The sequence below is a fragment of the Phalacrocorax aristotelis genome, chromosome 6 (assembly GCF_949628215.1).
Source record: "Phalacrocorax aristotelis chromosome 6, bGulAri2.1, whole genome shotgun sequence".
Classification (NCBI taxonomy): Eukaryota; Metazoa; Chordata; class Aves; order Suliformes; family Phalacrocoracidae; genus Phalacrocorax; species Phalacrocorax aristotelis.
In genome coordinates, this window is record NC_134281.1 from 4,587,849 (window position 1) to 4,612,406 (window position 24,558).

The following is a 24,558-nucleotide window of genomic DNA, read 5'->3' on the forward strand; positions in this document are numbered from 1 at the left end:
GGTTCTAAGTCACTCTCCCAGCACAGGGATATGTGCCAAAGCATTATCCCACCAATTCTCTCTGTTCTACAGGGCTAAAAGTTTCTGCCCTTTGCATCGAAAGTCTGCGGGTTGTGGGAAGTGGAGTTAACTTTGAAAATCGCAGGCCTTCAGCAAAATGTATTGGAAAAATGCTTGTAGATACACGGAGCACCAAAGGATGTGTTATTTTTTTGTGTGTTAGAGATCTAGATCGCTTCCTGGCACCGGGCCAGCCATAGTACATTTGTTTTATCACAGTGTGTGAATATCCAATAATTTTCAGTATACTAAAAGCTTCAGTTTGTCTAACGTTTCAGCAGGAGGGGTAGATCTATTTCTGGGTTTAGTGTTTTCACAGGCTGCGCTGCATTTACTGCTTTGTAATTGAAAAAGTAAAACGTTTCTCTTTTTAATTTACCAGTAAAGATTTTATTTTGACAATATTTTTTTTCTAGAATTGATTTGATGGTTAGGGTTTTTTTTAATTCTGGAGAAAAACTTGATTCTTAATTATATCTTTGTTTTAATAAGCCTATTGCTCCATTATTTTAGGCAAGCTAGGCTTGCAGGTCGCTCAGAGCACCCTAAATGTGATTTTTTTAAATTGAACAATAGGCATTTTCTGGTTTGTACCCCAATCCTATTTTTTCTTTTGTTCGATCATGCTTTGTCAACACTGTTGGGTTTTTATTTGGCTTTGCATTTTTTTCTGCTGGAAACTGCTTCAAAGCAGATGATGCAATACAAACCTTTGCAAAATATACAGATAGCTAGGAGGTCCAACCACTCAATAGTGTGCTTGCAACCATAATTGATAGATTTTTAACACCTTTTATTCCCATCGTTGTAATTACCTATAAAATGTATTAATCCTGTCTTTAATGCTTTTAAAATACCTATAAACCATATGGTAAGATTTAATTAATTATAAATGTTCCGTCTAATATGAAGTGCAGCCAAATATTGCTTACGGATATTGCGAAACGAGTTAATAAGCCTCAGGGAGGTCGGCTGTGCTGACACTGGTGAAGCACATCCTCCTTGCGAATGTGCTTCGAATGTCACCGCATTGGCGCAGGTACCTCAGTATTCCCTGGAAGATTCAAAGATGGTTACTTCCAACTATAAACTGATTAAACTGTCTGTCTATTTATAACACCCTTTCTCCCCCAAATAAGCAGCTTTTGTCTGTCATTCTAACAGGCTGACTTGTTATCTTTTGTGATTTGCATGTTAATTTCATTACTGTATCACCTTTGCCCAAAGGAGAATATCTCAGCTACAGCACTGAGTGTTGCAACACCTTTCTTTAAGCAAATATAAAATGCATTTTATATTTTGCAGATATTCAAAGAGTATTTTTGAAACTCTTCAGTATCAGAATTCGTATCTTTGATTCATTCAATCAAGATGAATTCAGACTAATTAAGAAAAAAGTTGTGCTTTTAATGTTTTAAATGTGCTTTAATTACTGGAGTATGTTGCATTGTAAGGAGCTGTGCAGCTGTGGAAGGAATCCAGACTCCTGCTTTCAGGCAATTAAAATGGAGTCTCCATGTGGCCTTGAGGATTAGGTGAACTTGCTATTAAGGGGAAGGAGAGGAGAGGCATAACTACAGAGCCATGACAGACTCCCACCGCCGTGCTCTGCGGTTAGTGGCCCTGGTTTTGGAGGATCAGAGAAGTTAAGGGTGAAGAAGATCACTGAAACCATCGAACTCCAGAGTTGTGTTCCGCTGCCCTTATTTACCAATTTAATTATTCTCTGAAATACGGATTCAGCTGAATTGCTTTTTTTAAAAAATACCGTTGTAACATTGTATTACTTATAATGTAAATCACTATAAATAATTAATGACAGTGCAGCTTACTGAAGCATATACCTTTTATGGGCCAACTTTTATTTTGGCAATGTAATTAAATGTAAGGCGGTGCTTTCACCAGGTGTGTCTTAGCCAAGCCTGCCTTCAGTCCTAAAAGTCTTTACAAGCTTGCGCTGCAGCTGGTGCTGTGGTTTCAAGCCTGCATTGTCCTTCATCAGCCACCGTAATAGCGCACGGGGAGCTTCGTGGGGAGAATTGCCCACGCTGAGCTGTTAGGTACCATGTGTGAATGCCAGAAGAGCAAGGAACCTGTTTTCCCAAGGGAGCATCCTGCTTCTCCCATGCTTGGGGCAAGTTTTGAGAAGAAAGGCAGCGATCCCAATTCCCACCTAACACAGTGGACTTTCCCCATCTACTTTCTGTAGTGTGTATTTACCTACAGAGAACTGAACCTCAGTTGGGACAAACGACGGAGATCCATTGATAGTAATTTGCCTAAAACAGCAGGGGGGTGTCTTTAAATGATTTTGTCCTGAATAAAGAAGCAGGTTAAAAATGAAGTAGATGCAAGTGAGAAGGCAAAATCCTTATGACTCTTCCGAGCAAGGGAAGATAGCAATGTTAAGTTTCATGACATTTGCTGCCTTCTCAGCTGATACCTGCTCTGACAACTGTGTAAGACTCCAGCTAATGCGGTTAGAGGTTTGCCTGGAGTGTTACTGTTTGCTGTTCTGTTGATTCTGTGTAGCTAGACACGGGTGTTTGGGCATTTCCAAAGTACCTTCTAGCTAAGGTGCTTAGGGAACCAACAGAGCAGCCTCGCTGGGATTCATTTGGTGCCTTTGAAATGGATTGATGTGATCGGAGATAGAATTAGGCATATCGGGAAAATGTTGTTTACTTTTTTGTTAATTATTCTAGACATTTTTATATACAGTTAGTTGTATAGCTGCTCGAGGTTATCTTCGGGAAGACTTGGTAGAAGGTCCTGCATCTAAGGATATGACAGATAGGAGGACCAGAAATAGCGAAAGAGGGAGTCAAATTAGCCTTACCTTTGCATCCGTCCAGTGCTGCTGTCTAGGATGTCATCTCCACTCTTAGGATGCTGGTGCTTTTCTGTCTATATCAGTAATGCAAGTCTTCTTTTGTCCACATCTTTTATAAGCATCTTTCTGCTTTGTTCCATGCTATCTGTCCGCTAGGCGTGATTCTCACTGGTGGAGTTCGTGTGGGGTGGAGGGGAATTTTCTTTCCTTCAAGTCATTCCACGAAAGCATACCTCTGCCGTGTCTGCCCGTCGCTCCTGCTCAGTGTCACTGATAAACTGAGAAGTCTGCAATGGTGTGAAGTCTCAGTTTGCTTTCTAAATACTGACTTTAAACGTGCATGGACTAAATCCTGGTTTACAGAGTCAGTTGTGCAAACGAACTATTGACTTCAATGCAGTATTTGTGAGACTTGTATATATGAACCCTGAAAAGCACAAAATGTGAATTGCTTATAAAAAATCCCATTGCATCATCGTAATAATTATACACAGTTATTTCAAAGGTACAATGCAACACTGCATGAGGTGAACAACATAATACAATTGAAAATTATACTAGTTTCAACTGGTGTAGCTGAAAAAGATGGAGTTAATGTGGGATTTCTCTCTCACACACAGACAAACGTACAAACATACATATGCAGACATACATCCCTTAAACGTTGGTTCTACTGGTGTCCAAAATGGTGAGTAATACACGGGTGGGTTCAGATTTGTTGTGTATTGTCAGTGTATAGCCACAAAATTTTCAAACATCAGGTTGGTATTTGATGCAGTTTGATATAGCCAAGGTAACGGTACGAGTATTGAAGCATTTTGTCTACAAATCAATGCTGCAACTTTTAAAATCTCTTCATAATTTTTTTTTTAGAATCATTTTGTTAAAGGATGGAGGACTAAGAATAGACAATGTGACCAAAGGTGATGCCGGAAGCTACACATGCCTGGCAACAAACCAGTTTGGAACAGCCAGTGGCTCAACAAACTTAATAGTTACAGGTAGGCGAGCTGGAACCGGAGGGTCATCTGTGAGGTGATGTAAATTGGGTTGCAAACCTTGCGACAGACTCTGCAACAATGTGGAGTCTGAGTTTGCTTATTGGAAAAATACTAAAAGTGGTGGAAAGCAGAGTGTGAGACGTTATATATTTAACACTATAAAAAGATAAAAGGATATTTGTTACAGGTCTTTTATTAGTTGAGAGGAAAGAGACTGAGGGATTTTCTGTCCTTGACAAGGGCATTTCTCAGATGTGAGGGAGTTGTGAACACTTTCCTCCCTTCTCTCACTTATATAACTACTAAATAGTGCAATTATGCTTTTAAGTTCAGGGTTTTCTTTTAATTTGTTGAGAATAAAAACATGGCAATCAAAAAAAAATTTTTGAGGTAATTTTATATTCTAGTCCAAAATCTGTTCAGCCCTGAGGAACTTTATGCTCTTTGCTTTTGGAAAACGATGTAGTACAAACTCCAGCTGCAGGAGCCATCAGGGACTCCACGGGCAGTCAGATATAAAGTATTCAAAAGCTAATTGTATACGTAATTGTTGGTAAAAAGGTTCTTGCCCCTTCCTCTAAGTCACCTATTACTCGCTGCCCTTTAAGATACAGGATTAAAAGGAGCAGTAGTCTGTGAAGTTAATTTGAAGAATGTCTTGCCTCATGACGCTCTTTTTTTTAAAGATTTTCCAAATTCAGAATTATCTAAGATCCCACTGCATTAAATATCCTATATATCTCATAGATCCAAACAGAATTCTTTTGTTCCGTGAATTAACAGCTTCACATTTTCTGTCTGTGCTCCTAAATGATTCGTGTCCCTTTACATACAAATAATAGAATTATATACAAAGGATTTCTGGAACTAAATTTTATTTTTAATAAAGTATTTACACTACTCTGAAATTTTTCTCCATTACTGTGGTTCTGGAATAACAAGCAGTTGTTCTTAATGACACTATTTAAATTCTATATGATGTATGGCCCCAACTATCGAATGCATTCTACCCTATGTGGGTTTCTTCTAGTTTCCAGATTTTATTAGCTCCTTCTCTCACTCCCACATCTTAATCTTCCCAGTGGCTGCTGCTACAGCTCCCTGCTCCAAAACATGAGTGTTATTGCTGAGAACCTCACACACTCTTGAATAGTTATTTCATTGCTGTGGGTTGCAGCGCGTTTAGCTCTGTGAAGTCTATCAGCCTGTACGCAGCAGGTTAAAATTTACCTTTTCAGTGTCGAGTAGCTCCCACTGGTAAATGTGCAAGGACACAATGCTCCAACAAGGGGGGGTCAGGCAGCAGCATTTATAGTCCAGCTGCATAATTTGAAGTGACTGTCATTAATCAGATTTGAAGAGCGTGGTAGAATATTAGTAGCAAGCAAAGCTCAGCAGTACAGGAATCCAATAACTGATATTTCTGCTCTCAACAGAGCCAACGAGGATCACTTTGGCACCTTCCAACATGGATGTCACTGTCGGAGAAAGCGTCGTCCTGCCTTGCCAGGTTCAGCATGATCCTTTGCTGGACATCAGCTTCACCTGGTATTTCAATGGAACGCTCACCGATTTCAAGAAAGACGCTTCTCATTTTGAGAAGGTTGGAGGGGTAAGTTGCAAACACCTTCTCTTCACTTGCCTTATAGCTGTATGCAGCACAGAGAGGCTTACTTTTTTTCTTTTTTCAGTGTGGTAAAAATAGGTTGTTTCTTCTCTTTTGGGCCTCAAGAATTTTCTTCTGTGTTGGAGGGAAATAATTCATGGAGCTAGCTTGCTGCCCATAACCCATTGTTCAGAGGCCTTGTATTTTAGACCTGAAGTATTGTAAGTTCCTGCCTCTGTTCCTGCATCTGGCCCCACATGATTCTCCCCAGGATCACATGAAACCCAGCAATGACAGATTAAGGAACTCAGGGCAGACTTTGTGAGCTTCAGCCTAAAGCTGAACAAAAACATCCCATCTCTCCGTATTTTTCCTGCATTTGCATCCCTAATTTATCCCTTGACGTTCTGCCTGAGCATCCCCAGGTGAGAAGGCATATAGCTCATTAAATATTTCCTATGCAGGATGCAGAGTTGCTGCTGGGGAGGGGAGGGGCGTGGTGACATTAATAGCTTTTAGAATTTAATCTTCTAATCAAAACATGAAAAATAAAGCATTAAGACAGATGAAGGATATATCAGGAGAATGAAATCAATTACATCAAAAGGTCTTATTACAGTGCATGGCCAAGTGATAACAAAACAAGCAGCTGTGCATCAGCATGGAGCTGGCCACTGTAAACCTTCATAAGGTTTCCTTTCATGTATTCTTGCCAGATCTCCTGCTGTAGAGGAATAGCTGTGGGTTAGACACTACTTCCTGTGAAACTGTGAAATTTCAGCACCTAACTTTTTTCTTTTTGCCTGTAAAACCTCGAAAGATTTAGCACTTAATCAGTAGGCACCAAACACACAGATTTTCCTGCAGTTTGCAATTGATTAAATATATAAGTGCATGTGGAGATGATGAGATTTCCTTGTAGGAGCCATGAGATATTCATACATCATGTACATTTTCACTGAAATGTTTTGAGAATTACAAACTGACCATCTGTCATGCTGTAATGGGAATGCTCTGATTTCATAGCCCGTTACCTTCCAGTATTGCTACATAGACTTTATTTATTTAGTAATATTTCCCCCCAGCTGTACTCTGGTTGTGTATACAAATAGTAATATTAGAAAGGAAAGTTTAAAAACACACCAAAACCTGATTCTGACAGTTTTACTGGCTCAATTAAGGCTTCATAAGCTCATTGGAAAATGCAATATTTCTTCTCACTAAAAATTCCAGCTTTTTCCCTAAAACAAATACTGACATAATTCCAAATCAAAGCCTTGTTTAGGTGTCTTTTTTTTTTTTTTTGTCTGAGGGAAAAAGAGCATCAAAAAGTAGTTTTTCACAAAAAATTCTCAGTCAGTGCGGAAGAAAAAGCCAGGGTGAGTATTGGCTGACCCAGGACTCTGAATCGAGAACATATTACGTGGAAATTTGTCATGAGGGACAGAACTAGGGGGTTTTATTTGGAAGGGACACACTTAGGGTTTGTTTTTTAAACTCTTATTTGTGTAAAGAGGGATTGAAGCTCATTAGTAGAAAACTTCATAGGTTACCAAGAGATCCACGAAAACATTTTATGGGCTTTGTATCACAGTAGGGTCACTGGAATAATTTAATCTGGAGCCACATGCGGGTCGCGGTAAGTAAATAAGCATAAATATGTTCTAAGCCTTCTGATAGTTGCAGTGTGCATTTGTTAAATGAAAATACCTGTGCAAAAATAACTTCAGCTTCCTTAGTCGTAACCATGGCAAAAGGAAAATAAATTTTCAACGGATAGATTTCGATGTAATGATGTCTTGGAAGTCCCTGTCACGCACGCCTAAGGTCTCCGACATGTAGTAGTTAGTGGGAATGTTATGGGACCACCACCTGGTCTGCCAGATGGTTAGAAAAATATAGGATGTAACACTGTCTTACTGCCCTTTTTTTTGTTAGGTGATTTATACAAAGAGTATGGCAAACCAAGCAGATGCCAAAATTTTGAGCAGATTGCCTCTAAACTGTTCCGGGTATCACCTGCTTCTAGAGCCCGGCAATGGCCGAGATTGTTACGCAGTCAGCAGAAGCAAAAGCCATTTCAGCAGCTGTTCATACTGCATGGACTACTCTTTCTTTGTGTGGCATGGAGAAAGGAAGGTGATCTCACTGTCACCTGGACTTGTCCATGCTGACAAAGATTTAATCTGGCTAGGCAAGAATGTGGATGCCACTGATGGTCTGCAGAGCCATCGGAGGTGAGGGTGCCTTCTGTGCTCTAGCTTTCTGCTGCCACAGGTTTCTGTGTTTTTGCCAGTACTTTGGGATCCTTCCCCAAAATCTCCACTAATACTTTAAAGGCAGTCTTAATATTTTAGTGGGGTTTATTTCAAGTAAAATTATTCTACTTGACAGCCCTCGTTGTCAAGATGCTTTAAATTTAGTTTGCTAAAAAAAATTCATGTAGAAAATTAGTGGCTTGTGAGTATGCGTTGCTATTGTTGGTTATTCCCTGAATATCCACTTCCAAACAGCAGGATGGCTTTCAGATGGCCTCCGACTCAACTTGTAACGTATTGAAGGCAGCCGGCGCTGTGCTTCTGTAGAAACCAGGCATTGCGTTTACACACACACACCCCGAAGGGAATCAGGCAGAGCTGTTTTCAGCTTGTGTTGAATAAAGTGAGATGCTGAAATAATGGGTGTGGGCGTGAAACAAAGAAATAATCAAATGGTTGGAAAGGTGGTTAATTTTTTTTTTTTTTTCTAGGACTAAAACTCCAGAATCATGTCTTCCCCTTTCTCCCAAACTACTGTGCGCCCAGATACAGTTGTGTGGCCAGAGTAGCTGAAAACAGCTGCAAAACAGGGTTCTGTCCTCAAATGAAATGCTGCTTCTCTACCAAATTCTAAAGAAAAAGTAAAATGTTTTAAAAAAATTGAAGTCTGAGAGGTTTTTCACCTGGAAAATATGATGTGAACTGGGTTAAAGCAGTAATTCAGCTGACACAAAGAGATTTTTTTTTGCAGTGACATGGACTACCAAAGGTTTAGTATCAAGTTCTGTACTCAGTGATGTAGAAACCAAATAGTGTACGAGGAACCCTAACGTGATATGCAGTTACAGTTCTCACTTAAGTTTTATGTATGTTTTCCTTGATTCAGGAGATCAACTACATTCTGTGACATGAGAGAGACCAATGGGGAAAAAATGACCAAAGATTAAATATTCAATGAAGAACAAAGAACTTAGACTTGTAAAATTGAGGAATTTAGCCCAGAATGTACAACCTTTAAGTGAAAGTGTGCTCGCACGCTGTAGAGTGGGCCAAATTCAGCTTTTTCATTTACAGATTTGAACTCCTTAAATACATGTGATAACTAGACTTATTCTGTCTAGCAGTCAAATCGGTTAACGGCCATAAACCCCATATTTTTCTCTTTTTTAAGGGCTTTGAGAATAATGGTTGGTCACAGGGCAGTGACTTTCTTCATGGTTCCTAATAGCAGGCAGGAGGTACATTCCCAGTATGAGCTCACCATGTTGTAGCTTGCTTCTCCTGTAAAAGAGGGACACTACCTCATGTTTACTGGGGGAATGCTTACCAGGCAGTTACCACGGAGCAGCTGGTGGGTCGTACCTTGCTATCCTTCAGGCTGCCAGCCACTGCAGCTTGTGAGCAGCTTTATCTTCAACATTTTCGGTTGATTTCTCTTCCATTTACAAATACAATTTTAATGTTAAATTACAAGGTAGTACGTTTACTTTAACAAGGACTTTGTATTTCGACAGAGTGCATCAGGAGATTTAATGATTAGGAACATCCAGCTGAAGCATAGTGGAAAATATGTTTGTATGGTGAAGACAGAAGTGGATAGCGTAGCATCTGCAGCGGACCTTATCGTGCGAGGTAAATTTCAGCTTCAGTTACCACGAATCATATTTTCTAACTTTCATATATTGTAGATTACAAACCCCAGTTCATCTATGACTTGAACTATGTGATTTAACTTTGCAGTTAGGGAGAATTCTACCTCAATTTTTGGATGAAGCTTAATTTTTCCCAGAGAAATTAAGGAGCTGAAAGATAAAATTAATCTTTTCTCACTGACAGTCCTTCACGTCACTGACAAGAGGGAAGGAGAGTTATTTCAACCCCCTTTGGTGATGCAGATGAGACAAAACTCAGCATTTTTTGCCAGGATGCCCAGAATCAGGATTTTCCAGAAGGCGGCAGAAAGCTTGCCTGACTGAATTGCTGCTCGGGGTGATGATCAGATGTTGTGCTGAAAAATTGCTACAGTGCATCATACAGTAAAACAGCTGTAGACAACAACTGGGCAGACTACAGAGATGTATTAGTAGATTAAAAGCGGACGTCGGATACTGAAGTGAAAGACATCGGAAAGAGAGAGGGGTCATGCTGAACAAAGGTCCTGGGGGCGGGACACAAACAGAAGAAAACGCGTTATCTCTGCTGCAGTTCAGAGTATTTCAGAAATAGATTATCAGGCTTAAATTTACCAAATGTAAAACAATAATTACAAGTGTTCTTATTCCAAGGTGAATTATTTTCTTCCTCCCACAGTGCTGATAAAACGGGAACCCATACTGCTATGCTAGGGATTTCCAGGGTAGAGGCTTTACAAAACTCTGCCTATTTTTTCAATCTGATTCTAGGCTCACCTGGGCCCCCCGAACATGTGAAAGTGGACGAAATAACTGATACCACGGCTCAGATCTCGTGGCAAGAAGGCACAGATAATCACAGCCCAGTAACCACTTACACCATACAAGCAAGGACACCTTTTTCAGTTGGCTGGCAGCAAGTTACGACAGGTAAAACACAATTCTTGTTACAGGCTCCGTTGAAATGTTTTCAACCAGGGACACCATGTTCTTAGTTTCTTTTTTTTTTTTTTTTTTTTTTGTTTTTAATAGTTCCAGATGTGATCGATGGAAAAACATTCACAACCACAGTAGTGGATTTAAATCCTTGGGTTGAATATGAATTTCGTGTAGTTGCCAGTAACAAAATAGGAGGTGGAGAACCTAGTTTACCCTCAGAAAAAGTAAGAACTGAAGAGGCAGGTTAGTGGGTTCTTCTATTTGTTTTTAATTCAAGAGTCTTGAATATTAATAAAAAAGGAGCATTCATATCCTTGGCTCTTTGCAAACAAGCTTGGAATTGCCATCGAATATAAAAGCCTATAACTCATTTGCTCATGATTTTTCCATTGAGCTGTGGTACAGTTTGTGTTGCATTACTGAACATCACAGAATTATAACATCTAAATACGTTTAAACTGTATTTAGTATGCCAAAATCTGTCAGGTCAGGCAGTGCTTTAGAGTCTGAAGGTATTAATGGATGGAACGAGGTTAATTTTGACAGGGTTTTTTTCATTCCTGGTGTTTGATCAGCGTACACCTTCCATGTGCCTCAGAAGAGCACATCAGTTAAAACCCCGAGAGTTCGCTTGGAATAAGGCCCTTGGCAAATACATCAGCCTAAGTTAGTCCTATTAAAAAAGTGAGGTGTGCCTCCAATTTTTAGAAGTTCATAAACATTAGCATTCAGTCTGCGAGCTGGTGAGGTTCTTCACGCGCTCAGACCAACATCTGGCTCCCCAGTGATGGAAAGCAGCACGGTGAAGGCAGGAAGGGGCCGGGACTTTCCAGGGCCCTCCGCGCTGGCTCAAAAGCATTTGCCTTGATTTGCAAAAGCAGTATGAATGCAACCGGGTTAGCTTCAGAGCATGAGGTTAACGTTCTGTGATGTCGTCTCTTGTATCTACACTGTGTAGACAGCTATACGTTTCCTTTTCACAGTTCCTGAAATTCCCCCCTCTGAAGTCAGTGGGGGAGGAGGCAGCAGGTCTGAACTGGTCATAACATGGGATGTAAGTTTTCTGGCAAGCAGTTTTCTTCAGAGAATGATTGTTTTCATTCAAACTCTCCTTAAAAGATGAATTTCCCTGGCTGCAGCAGCTTCTCATCTAGGATGTATATGTGCTCGGTAACAGTCTGTAACGTGAGCTATGCACGTTTGCCTTCCCTTGCTTGCTTTCATGTGTTTCTTTTGCTTTTCTTACTGTGCTAGGTGGCAATCAGTAGGAAATTTAGTTTGAGATTGCTTCTGTTCTCAAACAACTGTTACGTTAAAAAGGAGGCAGGAGGGCGGGAGAAGAGGAAGGGGTGTTGCTCAAAGGTTGTGCCAAAGAATTATGCTTTTCAGTGCAAATTTGCAGTTCTTGCTTTCCTACCATTAACTCTGGATGCGGGTGCTAGCCAAAACAAACAATCAAATGGTACTTCACGTTATGTATCCCGTTTTTAATGAGTTAAAAGTGTTAACATACCGTTACTAACATTGACTACTCTGTGTGGTTACCTGATCATAATCACATCAGAGGAAGGGATAAGCCACTGTACCAAGGTAGTACTGGATTCTGTAATAGTTGACTAGGCAATTACTGATTTTTTTACAAACTATGGATTGTGAAATTGAAAAAAAAATTTGTATTTACTGAAGAGTGTCTCAAAACAGTACACTTCATGGAAAACAAGGAATAGATCTGAAAGTTGTTCTCATCTTGAAGTGCAAACCTTAAAATATGTTCAAAGGACCACATTTTGCTCTGCTGTACCAGAGTTAATTTGCTGATGGGATGATCCCAAATGCAGTACCAGAACCTGGTTACAAGCGTGTACGTTACTCTGTCGGTACTTTTTCTTCCTGCAAAACACGTCCGGTGCTGTATGTAGCATCACAGCCTTCTGCTGTCTGTCGCTCCCCTCACAGCCCATCCCTGAAGAATTACAAAACGGAGAAGGATTTGGCTATGTTGTTGCTTTCCGCCCCTTTGGCACCACAACATGGATACAGACTGTGGTCACGTCTCCTGACACACCAAGATATGTCTTTAGGAATGAAAGCATCTTGCCCTTTTCGCCATATGAAGTCAAAGTTGGTGTCTATAACAACAAAGGAGAAGGGCCATTTAGTTCAGTAGCCACAGTTTTTTCAGCTGAAGAAGGTATGTGCTTGAGTTATCTCCAGATTGATCAATTCGAATACAGGCGTGTTTATTTCCACAGTCACCAATGCCGCTGCTCTCTCACTAATTTATTGATTTCTGAATACAGAGCCTAGCATAGCACCCTCTGGAGTGTCTGCAACGAGTCTGTCGTCCTCAGCCATTGAGGTCTCCTGGACAGCCATTCCCTGGAAGATGAGCAGTGGAAGGTTACTGGGCTATGAGGTGAGCGCATTTAAAATACACTCCCACGTACCGGTATTGAAAAGGGCCACGACCCAGAAGGGTTGTGCAGGCTGCTGGACAGCAGCACAGCTGAGGATTTAACCCACCGCCTGCCTTACTTCTGCAGGGCCCCAGAGCATGGGGAATGTCGCCATCATTGTTCTTTTCCTGGGGCAACTGATAGCTGTGGCTCTTGGCACTGGGTCTGGGCCAGTATCAAGTGTTTTGTGAACGCAGGGCATGCTGCAGGCCCCTCCGCTGATGGGCTGCAGGACTTCAAGACACAAGTGCTCTCTCCAGCCCAATCCTTCTCCCCAGAAATCTTCCACTTATTCAGAAATCAAGGTTCAGTTAAACTGGAATTTTTTTCATAAAAACATTAGAAAATCAAAGCAAACAGCTATTAGTGTTACAGTCTAGAAATACCTAATCTGCAAAAGGCTACTGCATCTCTGGCTTCCTTTCTGCCCCACCGGCACCAAAAAAGGGATTTATTTTTTTTTTTAAGTACCGTTGAAAATGAAGAATACAGAATGAACTTGTTTTGCTTCCTGTGCTGATAGTCATGTGTCTGTGTAACAGTATTTTCAAACTGACATACTTTTTCAGAATTACATTTACTTCCAAAGAAACTATTCTGTACGACACAGTTTTCTGAGTTTACCTTGTTTACTTTTTAGATTCAGTAATGATTGTCCTCGGCATTATTTTAATTCAAGCAAGATCTAATTTTTCAGTTTCTTTTTTCCTACAGTCATACTTAAAAAAAAGCAACAAGCGTGAAAGGCAGATGGATAAGAATTGTTGTTACATAATAAACATATTTCTGAAACTTTACTGTATTATTATCTTTTTCAACTGAGGACAAAAAAAACCGAAACACTTAAGGAGTCAAATGCAATGCTGTGGGTGAAGGGTCCATTCCATGCAAGATTTTAAATGGGTTTTGGTTCATATCTACTAGGTTAGGTACTGGAATAATGGTGGAAAAGAAGAGTCTTCAAACAGAGTAAAAGCTGCAGGGAATGAGACATCAGTAAGAATAACAGGTTTGAAGAGCAACTTGGCATACTACACAGCTGTCCGTGCTTATAACAGTGCCGGAGCAGGTCCCTTTAGCGCCACAGTAAACGCTACCACAAAAAAGCCACGTAAGTATCTTAAATTCAAAGTGGGGAGAGCTATAACGGTGTGTTACCACTTGCAGGGGAATGAAAAAGCAGCACATTACTGGGAATCATGATATGCGTAAGTGACCTAAATTTTCATCCAGACTAGAGGGGTTACACAATTAAATCGAGCAGCGCTCTTCCATTTTCTACCCTCTGCTGCTTTAGCAGGATGACTAAGTAAAACTCAGCTATGCCAGTGGAGCTGAAGTAAGATATATAATTTCTGCCTAGAACCTTTTATTATCCCTTTAGTAACTGGAAGAATTTTAAAAGAAAAATTTCTGTTATTTGGAAGGAAAAAAACAGGGACTTGTTGGATTTTTCAGGGGTTTAGAACATATTTATGAGTTCTCTAGGGCATGGCTTTTGAAATGAAATGATCCTCATACAATTCACGCAAAACAATCCTTCATGTCCATTGTTTCCCCTTGAACAAATTGCACAAGAGGCCACTTTACTATTAAAAAGGAGAAATTAAGCCAGAGAACAGATTGTCAAAGGCTGCACTAATTTTTCTACAAATGGAAATATTTTTAGTGTGCTCTTGCGTTGTAATACAACTCAGAATCAGGGTCATCAGTCTTGAAGTGTTTCTGTCAGTCTCTCAAGAACGTACAATTAAAGCTGTCTGAAAGGTCAAATTCCCTGGAATAGTCATTAACATCCTTCTACCAGAAGCAGTCGCATTGTCAGTGGTATGAAGTAAGCTAGTTTATCAGGAATTATTGTATGCAAAAACAAGTGTCACTCTGTCACTGAGAGACATATATTAACTTGTACTTGCTAGAGTGTAAATATATTACATGCATAGTTACCATCAATTGGCTGAGATGAGGGAACGCGCTGTCTGTAGCCTGTACCTGACATGTGATGAAGAGTTTTCTCTAATTAATCATCTCTGTGGCTACTGGCTGCTCACGCGAGGTGGTGCCAGCCTGGTCAGCCCAGTGACTTTTCAGTCCATTTTTTAGTGATCCCCTGCCTTTGGGACGTGTGAATGAGAACTGGGCAAGCCCCGATCCCACTGATTTGAACAGGGGCTGGATCGGGCCCTTAGTCAAGATTGCTGCTGCTATTTGGAGTAATTTAAAAGAAAAAATAGTTGCATTATGTCCATGTATCTTGCTGGTGAACAAAGAGAGCGAAAACACTGCAGTACCGTATTAATGTCAATCTGAAGGATTTTGGTAACTGCTAGTTGAATTGACTAAGACAAATAATTCTCTGTACTGTTGCAGCAGAAACTGACTTTTCATTTAAATGTGTGATTTTTAATCAATCCCAATTTCTACCTTCACTTGAATATCTGTGATTGATGTGGTTTCCACTGTGAAGGATGTCTGGGCACGTTGCATTTACATTCACCCACATGACCCACAGATCCTTCTCAGTACCTATTAGCCATATCAAGAAACACAAATACTTAAGTTCAAGTGCCAGTATATTTCAGGATTGAAAATTCCGCCTTTGTCTTTGCCTGTTAAAGTATCTTTGCTTTTCTGTTTGAAATATTGACGCTTGTAGCCCAAAATAACACGCATAGTTTGGGTTCATAAAATATTGCTATATAAAATGGCAAGTAACTGGGGAAGACTTGCCTAAATTTGTAAGGCAAGATGTTGTATTTCCTATTTAGAAAGTCGTCAAATGCAACCAAATGCTCTGTCCGTCGGTTCTAATTCAGAGAAAAACAAGTGTACGTTGACCAACTTTAAGCAGCTGAGGAGTCTCAGAGAAATGCCTGTAGCTGTTTGCACTCTTAGCTCTGGACATGTGCTTATGTGATGGGGTGGTTTAGGATCTGACCTACTACAAATTAAGTTCTGCAGTTCCAAACACTGAAGATTACGGGAGATTTTGGTATCTGAAGCGAATTGGAAGCTTCTGAATCACTTCTATAAGTCAAGTGGGAGATGATAGAGGCTTATAGTTTTTATATATAATTACTCTTCATTTTTTCAGATGTCATATTAATATTTTTTTTGGTGGATTTAGAAAGAATCACTCATTTCTTTTGAAATACAGCTTTAATAGTGTGAAAACTGTTCATGTATGCTCTAATACTGAATTCTGAGGAGCAAAACAATCTCCTCATATTTGCAAAAACTGGCTATTAGAGCATCAGGTTAAATCCTATTTAATATATAGAACAAGGCAAATACTGTAAAAAAAAATACCTGGGAGTGATCATTTGACTTTAGAATAATTCTTCTGTGTCTCACTCTTACATTTTTGTGTCTACTTTGTGTTAAGAAGTATAATCAGGTGGGTTGTGCTCTGGCTGCTCAAGGAAAGAAGGTAGGGACCTGTGTGAAAGAATTTAAAAATAGAAGAGGAGAAAAGAAAAAAAAACCACAAGCGCAAGTATGGGAGTGTTTAAAAACCAATTCCAGTGTTTAACACTTCAGCATCAAAGCATAGCGCGGTCCACCTGAGCAGCAGTTGCCTCCACTAGGTGACAGCAACAGTAAATCGTTTTCCTTAACACATTTAGAAAAGATTTTAATCGTTGATTGTGTCACTGCATGACCCATTTTCTGGGAAACCAACTTGAGGCAACTTAAGAGGTTTGTACTTACCTTCGCCTTCCCTGGAAGCTTGGCAGTTGCCATATACATTGAAGCGAACAGCCAAAAGCATACCGCGCCTTTTGAAAATAACGGTCTCGGATTGTTAATGAACAAAAAAAACCCAATAGATTTCCTTGGCCGAAGCCCACTGTTGTTCCCACTCTAGATACTCAGACGGCAGTTCAACACTCACACCTCGAGTTAAAAGAAGAGGGGAAAAAAGTCTGTCAAATATTTTTGCATTGCAAACACATTAAAGTAAATCAGCGTGGCCTATTGGTTTGACTAGTCACTCAGACTAAATTTGTCTAGCCAATAATCTGTTGCGAAGTATTTGCTTATTCGCGGCAATTTACTAAAACTAGAAATTGTCTGTTACCATCGTTGGTTTCATTAGAGTGCGTTTGTTCTAATTGATCACCCATGTCCAAAGACATATGCTTTTGTTTGGCTGCATTTAATGAAGGACCATCAACAGATAATGCAACTTCAGAAACAACATTTATGGGCCATTCTATTTTTCCTTCCTTCTGTTTTTTTCCAATTTAGTCTCTGAACCATAAAGTGTACAAATGACGAGGCTGCATTTGAGTTGCTTTTGCAGGCGACATATAATGACTGTCAATTACCTGACCTATTATTTCCTACTGTAGAATAAATCACTAATGCCAATTAAATTGAAGTCATGCTTTTATCATGTGTTCAAAGCACCCAGTCAACCCCCGGGAAACGTTATGTGGAATGTCACCGACTCCAGAGTAGTCCTCAGCTGGGAGGAAGTAAGAGCTATGGAGAATGAGTCCGAGGTGACTGGGTATAAGGTAAGTGACAGCAGCCCAGAAGAATAGCTGCAAGCAAGCCACGGTTTCTTCTTGTCTGTTTGCGAGGCAGTAACTTCAGAGGCTGCACCTCTGAACCATTTCAGTAGTGTCTCCTTTTTATAGATGCAACTCATTAATGGTACTCTACACATCATCTCGTGCACAGCCAGGAGCTGCAGCCCTTGCTGCCGGTTCCTGGGATCCCACTTACCCGAGTGTATTACGATGGATGTTAGAATGTGTGTAACACTTACTATAAATATGTAACACTTATGCAAATGTGTAATGTATAATCCAAAATTTAGCCAATGGGTATGGTCTCCATTGCTGGCCAGGTGTGTGTTAGTACCACATTTATCAAATTGATATTCTTAAACCTTTTTCTTCTTTTCTACTGCGGGACGTGCTCATTGTCTTGATAGAAATTACATTGGCACATCTATGCTAGACCCGCTCAGCACACAAATGTACAGGCATTTAAATATGTGATGTATCTTAAGTACATGTAAGAGACTAGCTGAGGGTGTTCTTGATGAGCTGCGTACAGCTGGACCCGCACCCTGCATAAAAGATCTCTGCTGAAGTTCTGACTATGCAGTGTTCTGAGCTGTTCTGGCAAGAAATACATGTTTACAGCTTAGATAAGCCACCTAGTTTCATAGATGGTAGCTGACCTAAAAACATACCACGTTGAGTTTGAAGCTGCCTACTCGGTCTCCCACAACGATTTAAGGTTCCCCTGTGGATCGCAAACATTGCTAAGCATGCAAGGATAAGCTGAATTTTGATAATGCTGGTTAATTTTACTGAAGTAAAGCACTTAGGGGGGGTCTCTTCCATCCCAAAAGGCAAGGGCAGCGCAGTAAACTGAAGTTGCCTTGCCAGGAAGAGACGAGCCAACAAGTGACACTGAAAACACCGGAGCAGCGTGGTGCGGTTGCTGTGGAAGCAAGCCGTGTGGCCCTCCGAGAGCGTTTTATAGCCAGGCACGGCCTTGGGGAGCGTGTCTCAAGGGTGGCAGCATGTGTGTAATTCCAGTGGCCTTGCGGGGCTTTTTCCATTTCATCGTGACTGCCCTTATTTTGGGCGAGTTGGGATTGGTGGTTTTTGCACCGGGAAACTCCCAGGCTTGTTAAATTTGTGAAACTCTGCCAGGGGACTGCACTGGATCCACGTACCTCTTGGTGCCTCGCCACTGGCAGCGGGGACTCATTGGGCTCGTCAAGCCTCTGGGAGAGAAGAGGGCTTTTAAAGCCCTCCCTCTTGCCCGATCACATTGAGCAGCAGGCTGCGGCAGTTGGACGTAGCTCCCATTCTTTGAAACACAGGACACCGAATGCAGTTGTTTCATGACAGCGCTCGGCACTTGCAGAATGTCTTCCGACATAGTCTGTAATTGTGATTAGTTCTCTCCTTTCCAAACTACGTATTGGCATAAGAAGCTAATCTAGGTAATGACAGATTCCAAATGGTGAGATAATTTATAGAACAATATGTTAAGACGTTCAACAAAATCTATTATTCATTTATTATCATTATACATTGTGCCATTTTAGATTAAAGCTGGGATAAAAGACCTTGGTCGCTGTTACCTTCTTTCATTAAATGTAATTCTGCCCTAGAACATTAATGAAAAATCAGATCTTTTCTCTCACCCTATCTTTTTAAAGACCAAAACCTCGTTTCCAAGAAACACAAATAAAAATTGCAGGGCGGGTCCCTGCTGGAAGAAGCGACGCGCTACAGCTCTTTGCTCGTGTTGCAGGTTTTGTACAGGACCAGCAGCCAGGCCGATAGGAACGTGCTGAACACGGACAAGACAACGGCTGAGCTTCTGCTCCAGTTTAATGACGATTACATTATAGAAGTACGAGCAACAACTGAGGGCGGAGACGGCACTAGCAGCGAGCAGATCCTGATTCCCAGGCTAGCCAGTAGGTCAAAGCTGAATCACTGTCATTTTGTCACGTGCCTACAGAGGGTCCCCAACCAATATCGGAACCTCCCTTATGCCAGCCACGGTACAGAGAGGTGCCCCTGCCCTGGCGTAATGAATCATTACTAGGTTTGCTGCTGACACCCAGCAGTTGTCGCAGCGTTGTCTTTGCAGGAATTGAGTCCTTACTGATGGGGAGGAAAAAAAAAAGAATGAATGCTTGGATGTTGTGTGGTAATAAGGTAATAAAAAGAAAAGCAATTAACAGTTTTCATTCCCATGACAAACACCATTCTATTGAACTGGTAAATTACCGTGTAAATTGGTATTAAAAACGTTATATTTTATTTTACTTTTCTCCTTTTTTTTTTTATTATTACCTCAAAGGTAAAGACCATTTGTACAGTGCCGGCATTTTGCAGTACATTTCTGTAGTTTAAAAATATTTCGTGTCGTTTTACAAATTTTCGCTGCTTGTCAGTAATAAAAATTTACACTAATTTTTGCTTAGGATCTAGGAAGAGTAATAATTTGACAGAGGAGATACTCATGCTTTCATTTAATCCCGACCTTTTCCATTTGTCACAGGTATGGATGCAAGAGGTTCTGGTCCGTCAGTCATGAATATCTTCAGTGTATCCAGCTTCTTACCGACAATATTTTCCTTGACTCTTAATTCAGTGTTGTGATGATACATTTTCATTCGCTGGGAAAAAAAAAAAGGAATTGGTTACTACAGAGAAGTGCTTTTTTTTTAAAAAAAAAAACAAACTGCAGTGGTTAATGCATGTTTTTCTTCTATCCTGACGTGTTTTTAAATTCTTTATATTTCACTGTAGGTTGAAGTAAAAAATATTATGTAAAGCTTAGCAAATCCTTTAAAAAGGAATCTGAAATGCCTTAATACTTGAACCAAAGGAGTTTACATATTACATACTTCAGATACAACGTAAGGGAGAGGGAGAGCAACGGCACTGTGATCACAGTTTCGAGGAAGAGCTTAGCTCGGTGAGAAACCCCAGTTTTGCAGTGACACTGAATTGGTTGGGGTATGTTCTGCCTTGTTACGGTAACATCGTCCTACATCCTGAAGACGAAATCAGAGACGTGGCGGTCCAATCGGGTGATGACACGTTGACCAAGCGGCCGTTCTTAAGACAGTGTCATAATCCAGTAGATTTGGATCAGTCTTCTTACTGCTCTTTATGTAAGTTACTCTAAATCTAGCAAGAAATCAAAGCTGGAAGGCAGAGAAAAGTCACGGTGTGGCTTGTTAGCTTCGCACAGTCCACGGTGGGGTGTCCAAGAGGCAGGGCTTCCACTACTAGTCTTAAGAGATTTCACAGCCATGTTTCAAAGACGGCTCTCTGGTTTATTGCGGCGTATGTCTATGTACCTTTCGAAGCACCCAACCTTCCTCTCCATCAATAGACTTCAAAGTTAATTTCCTTATATCCCCACCTTATATTTCTTAACCAGGTTCTTTACTCATAACCAGGTTCTTTCTCCCTCAGGATCCTTTTTATTGCCCCTCTCTGAACTCCTGTCAGTGTGTTTCACTAACAAAAGTGCCCAGTCGTAAGCATTATTGCAATGCAGCTGCACCGTGGCCTTATGAAAAGGGACTACTACCACCTCCCGACCTTGTGATGTGGTGCTTCCAAATATGCAGCCCCAAATCAATCTTGCTCCTTTGTCTACCGCACTGCACTGTAAACTCATCCTTAAGTCAGTGTTACCTTCGTAACTCTCCTTCCTGCTGCTCTTCAGCCAAGTCGGAACTATTTGGCCTGCTCCGGCACTCTAATGCACCCATTGCTGCCTCATGATTCTAGTGAGTTTATGGCAATACTATAGGTTTTAATAAAAAAAATTAGACAAGGACACATCAGGCTTGCTATTATAGAGAGATCTCTGCTTTCTTTCATAGCAATATATTAAAGATACATTAAACCTGGTACGTTTGACTTCTGCACTGGCGAGTTTAGTCAAATCAACCTTTCAGAGAGCTGCCCGCATACATGGTAGAGCATGTGTTCATGTGACATAAAGCACATCCTTTTAGAGAGGTCTGGGGGTTTTTCATCTCACAGTGTTATTACAACACACACAACTATAGAGAGAGAGAACCGGGATTAATGAAATTACGGTAGCACTGTAGAAAAAAATACCTTGATATGCATTCAAATAGCAAATTACCTTATTAGTATCACATCCAGATGAAAATGCGTGCTAACTGTTGAAGTAAGCAAGAGCTGTATATACTGTACATACATAGCTATACATGGCTAGTTGCTTCTCAGTGTGGCTAACCAGTGATGTTTTCTGACACTTGCAAGTGGGGGTGGGGGGTGGGGGCGGGGGGGAGATGGAAAACCAGGTGTGACTAGTAAGTATATAGTTATGTTTCATGCAACAAAGGGTGATTCTTTCTATTCTCGTTTCACAAAATTCTAGGCCATGTTCCTGTATTGCCATTTTCATGCGATTACATTGTACTATTTAATTTCTAGTTATATATCTCCGTGAGATATGTACCGAGTACCTTGTTTCATATTGAAAAGTTTGAAATTTATCCTTAAACTTCCAGTTGTGTGTGTATCCTATGGTTATCTGTGTGCATTTTTTTCTATTACTCTAATAAAATATTTATTACACTGAGGGATACTAGAATATTTCAAAGTAGTGTTGCTTGGCCGTATTAGATACTTGCACGCACGGGGATTTACTGCATCTAAAACTCCTTGTCCGTGTTCTGCAGTGTTTCTGCTAACTTCTGGCAGGATAGGAGCGGTCTCCCTCGCAGTTGCTTTGCTTCCAGCAAGACTAAAACCCTAACACATACACCCAGGGAGAAGAGGAGTGAGGTGTAAATACCCCCAGTCTTGCTCCGGAGGAGTCAGGCACGCACGGGGCAGGGGCCCAAGGCTCAGCTTGTGCTTCTGAGCTCTACCTCTGCCCACAGCTTTGGCGCACGATGGACAGAAGCCACCTCGCTTTCCCTGGTTTGGTTTCCCCAGTTAGGCTGTTCCCTCACCTCGGAAATTAAAAATAAAGTAACGCCGTTGAAGAAGGGTTAGTTCTTCATACGAATTTATTTAGTATATCACTATTTAGCGTTACATTTCAGGGCCTGTTCTCCCCTGCAAATTGCCTATTCTGTACGTACTGCGGCGTGCCATAAAGCCAGAGCCTGCCTAGCACTAAAACCTTCCCACCGGGACCACAGACAGAACAGAACTATGTATTTCAAGCTTTTAAAGCCTGGCCTCTACCTTTGTTAACAGGGCGCTGATCCAGATGCTGCAGTAAGAGTTAATGAAAACCCCAGCACATTTACAAGTGTACGGCCAAGGGCCTCGCTCTCTAGTTCCCCCAGTGTTCAGCTTAGCCTTCCTTTAAACTGAGCTCTGTTTGTTCCTCATCTCGCGTTAATTCAGTTCATGTTTCTTTGCGGTAATAAAACTGACTTGATTCTCCACGGAGAGTTGGGAAAAAATAAGTTGTTATTGGGAAAAGTATACGAGGAAAAGGTGAAGAGCCAGTGAGGGATAAGGTGAGCGGTCCCTGAGCCAGCCTACCTCTCGCAGGCTTTTCCAGAGCAGCTTCTGTGACTGAGTTCAGCAATTCAGTCCTGGGAGGGGAAAAAAAGAAAGAAAAACATCAATTATAATGAAAAATATGAATAACAGCGCTTGTACGACTGGAACTGCGGGTGATGGGGAAGGTATTTGTGCCGTTCCACTTGTACTTGCACCAAAAACAGCCAGCACTTTGTCACTTAAAATTGCTATTACTTGAAATCCAGTAGGACACAATAGTAAGCTTGAGTCATAGTTTTTACACAAACACTATTGTAAAACGTGTGGTTTTTAATACCCTAGCCAAAGAGGTAGCTGAATTCCTCCAAGCTGGTCAGCGATGCTGAGGGCTACCAAAGAGCAAAGCCAACCGCTGGGCAGAGGCGGAGGAGGAGCGGGGGGAGCGGGGAAGGCGAAGCCCCGGAGGGACGAGCCAGGCCTTTCTCCCGCTCCCTACGGCGAGGGCGAGAGGTGGGCGCGGGGGGGGGGGGGGGGGGCGAGCACCCGCAGCGGCATCGCCTCGGAGGCTTCCGAGGGGTCGTGCTGGAAACGGTTAGTGCAACACAAAACTGAGCGACTCGTTGGGGTTTTTCTGGACAATGACGCGAACCATCGCTGTGAGAAAGAGAAGGGATACGGGAGTCCTGCCACCGGCTGGGTACGCACACCGAAGGAAAAGGGATGTGGTACAGCTTAAAAAAAAATTGGTTGCACCTGCGTGTGCCTCCCCTGGAAGCTGTAACGGTGCTGGAGGCCGGTACCGCAGGCAGCAGGAGTGCTGTGGTCTGGCCTTTGGGGTCTGGAGGATGAGGGCTGTTGGTTGGGTTATTTTAGGCGTGGGTTTAAAGTTTCCCACCCCGCACCGCTAGGCCCCCAAGACTCGCGTTCCAAAGGGTTTCTTGTGCCAGCTCAGTAATGTTGGGTTGGTTTGTTTCTTTTTCATTCTTTCCTGATAATTTTATACGAGGGGACTTGGTAACTCCTCCTGTGCTTCAAGTCTGAATTTCTCATAGGTAGCTGGTATAAGAATTAAACACCTTTTCTTTGGACAGTTTACTCTCTGGGATCTGTTGCGAACATGCAGGACCCTCTATGAATACAAAATGAGTTAAAAACTAATATCACTTTAGCCCTAAGAAATACTGGAGATCTCCATTTTCTACTGAATTTGCCTTTTTCACTGGTGGAATGCAGACAGTGGGCAGCGCCTGTCACGTTATATATATCTTAATAACAGGCAATAAGGCAAGCTGTCCTGCATGCGGGAGTGCATTAATCTGACAGGCTTCTGTCTGAAACAAATAACAATGGAATATTGTGAAAATAAAACGAGTTTGTAAACAGGCACTCGCTCTCTTAGGAAGAACCACCTCCTCGACTGTTTTATGCTAATGCTTTGAACTCCCGAAAAGCAATAAAAAAGGATATGTTTAGCAGAGATATAACTGAGTGTACGTTACCGTTGGTTTATCAAGCCCGCTCGATAAAAAGAGGCACCACTTTTCTTTAAATCTGATGCGTACATAGCGCAAGCTGCAACATGATGGGGGGAGATGGTACGCCACCAACTCCCTCTCTAGCTATCAGTCTTACCCTCTTAGAAAAAGAGCTTTTCCGCAAAGACTTTTCACAGTTCACAGCTGCCTCCCTGGCGTGCGTACAGCTTGGGTCTCACCGGGAAGCGGGATGTACAGCCTATAAAAAAAGGATAGACATTTGTCTTTTTCCAAGCTT

The 24,558-nt window shown here is 41.4% G+C and overlaps 1 protein-coding gene and 2 long non-coding RNA genes across 4 annotated transcripts in view; 1 reads left to right on the forward strand and 2 right to left on the reverse strand.

Annotated features, from left to right (window-relative positions):
- CNTN3 (contactin 3) overlaps positions 1-19,996 on the forward strand; it is a 114,355-nt gene extending 94,359 nt beyond the window's left edge. The window contains exons 10-21 of the mRNA XM_075095640.1: positions 3,767-3,894; positions 5,331-5,506; positions 9,273-9,390; positions 10,161-10,319; positions 10,422-10,571; positions 11,312-11,382; positions 12,285-12,519; positions 12,629-12,744; positions 13,709-13,895; positions 17,195-17,307; positions 19,073-19,241; positions 19,832-19,996. Coding sequence (XP_074951741.1) covers positions 3,767-3,894; positions 5,331-5,506; positions 9,273-9,390; positions 10,161-10,319; positions 10,422-10,571; positions 11,312-11,382; positions 12,285-12,519; positions 12,629-12,744; positions 13,709-13,895; positions 17,195-17,307; positions 19,073-19,241; positions 19,832-19,932 — 1,723 coding nt within the window. The 3' untranslated portion in view covers positions 19,933-19,996. The remainder of the gene's footprint in view (positions 1-3,766; positions 3,895-5,330; positions 5,507-9,272; positions 9,391-10,160; positions 10,320-10,421; positions 10,572-11,311; positions 11,383-12,284; positions 12,520-12,628; positions 12,745-13,708; positions 13,896-17,194; positions 17,308-19,072; positions 19,242-19,831) is intronic.
- LOC142058466 (uncharacterized) lies at positions 19,238-22,878 on the reverse strand. Its single transcript, XR_012661004.1, has 3 exons — positions 22,825-22,878; positions 19,814-19,949; positions 19,238-19,431 (listed from the first exon to the last, which is right to left on the reverse strand). It is a non-coding gene; the product is annotated as an uncharacterized LOC142058466 (long non-coding RNA).
- A 1,539-nt stretch (positions 22,879-24,417) lies between these two features.
- LOC142058468 (uncharacterized) overlaps positions 24,418-24,558 on the reverse strand; it is a 211,957-nt gene continuing 211,816 nt past the window's right edge. Inside the window, exon 8 of one of the 2 annotated variants that reach the window (XR_012661005.1) lies at positions 24,418-24,519. This is a non-coding gene — a long non-coding RNA (uncharacterized LOC142058468). The remainder of the gene's footprint in view (positions 24,520-24,558) is intronic. The other variant, XR_012661006.1, reaches the window with a different exon arrangement.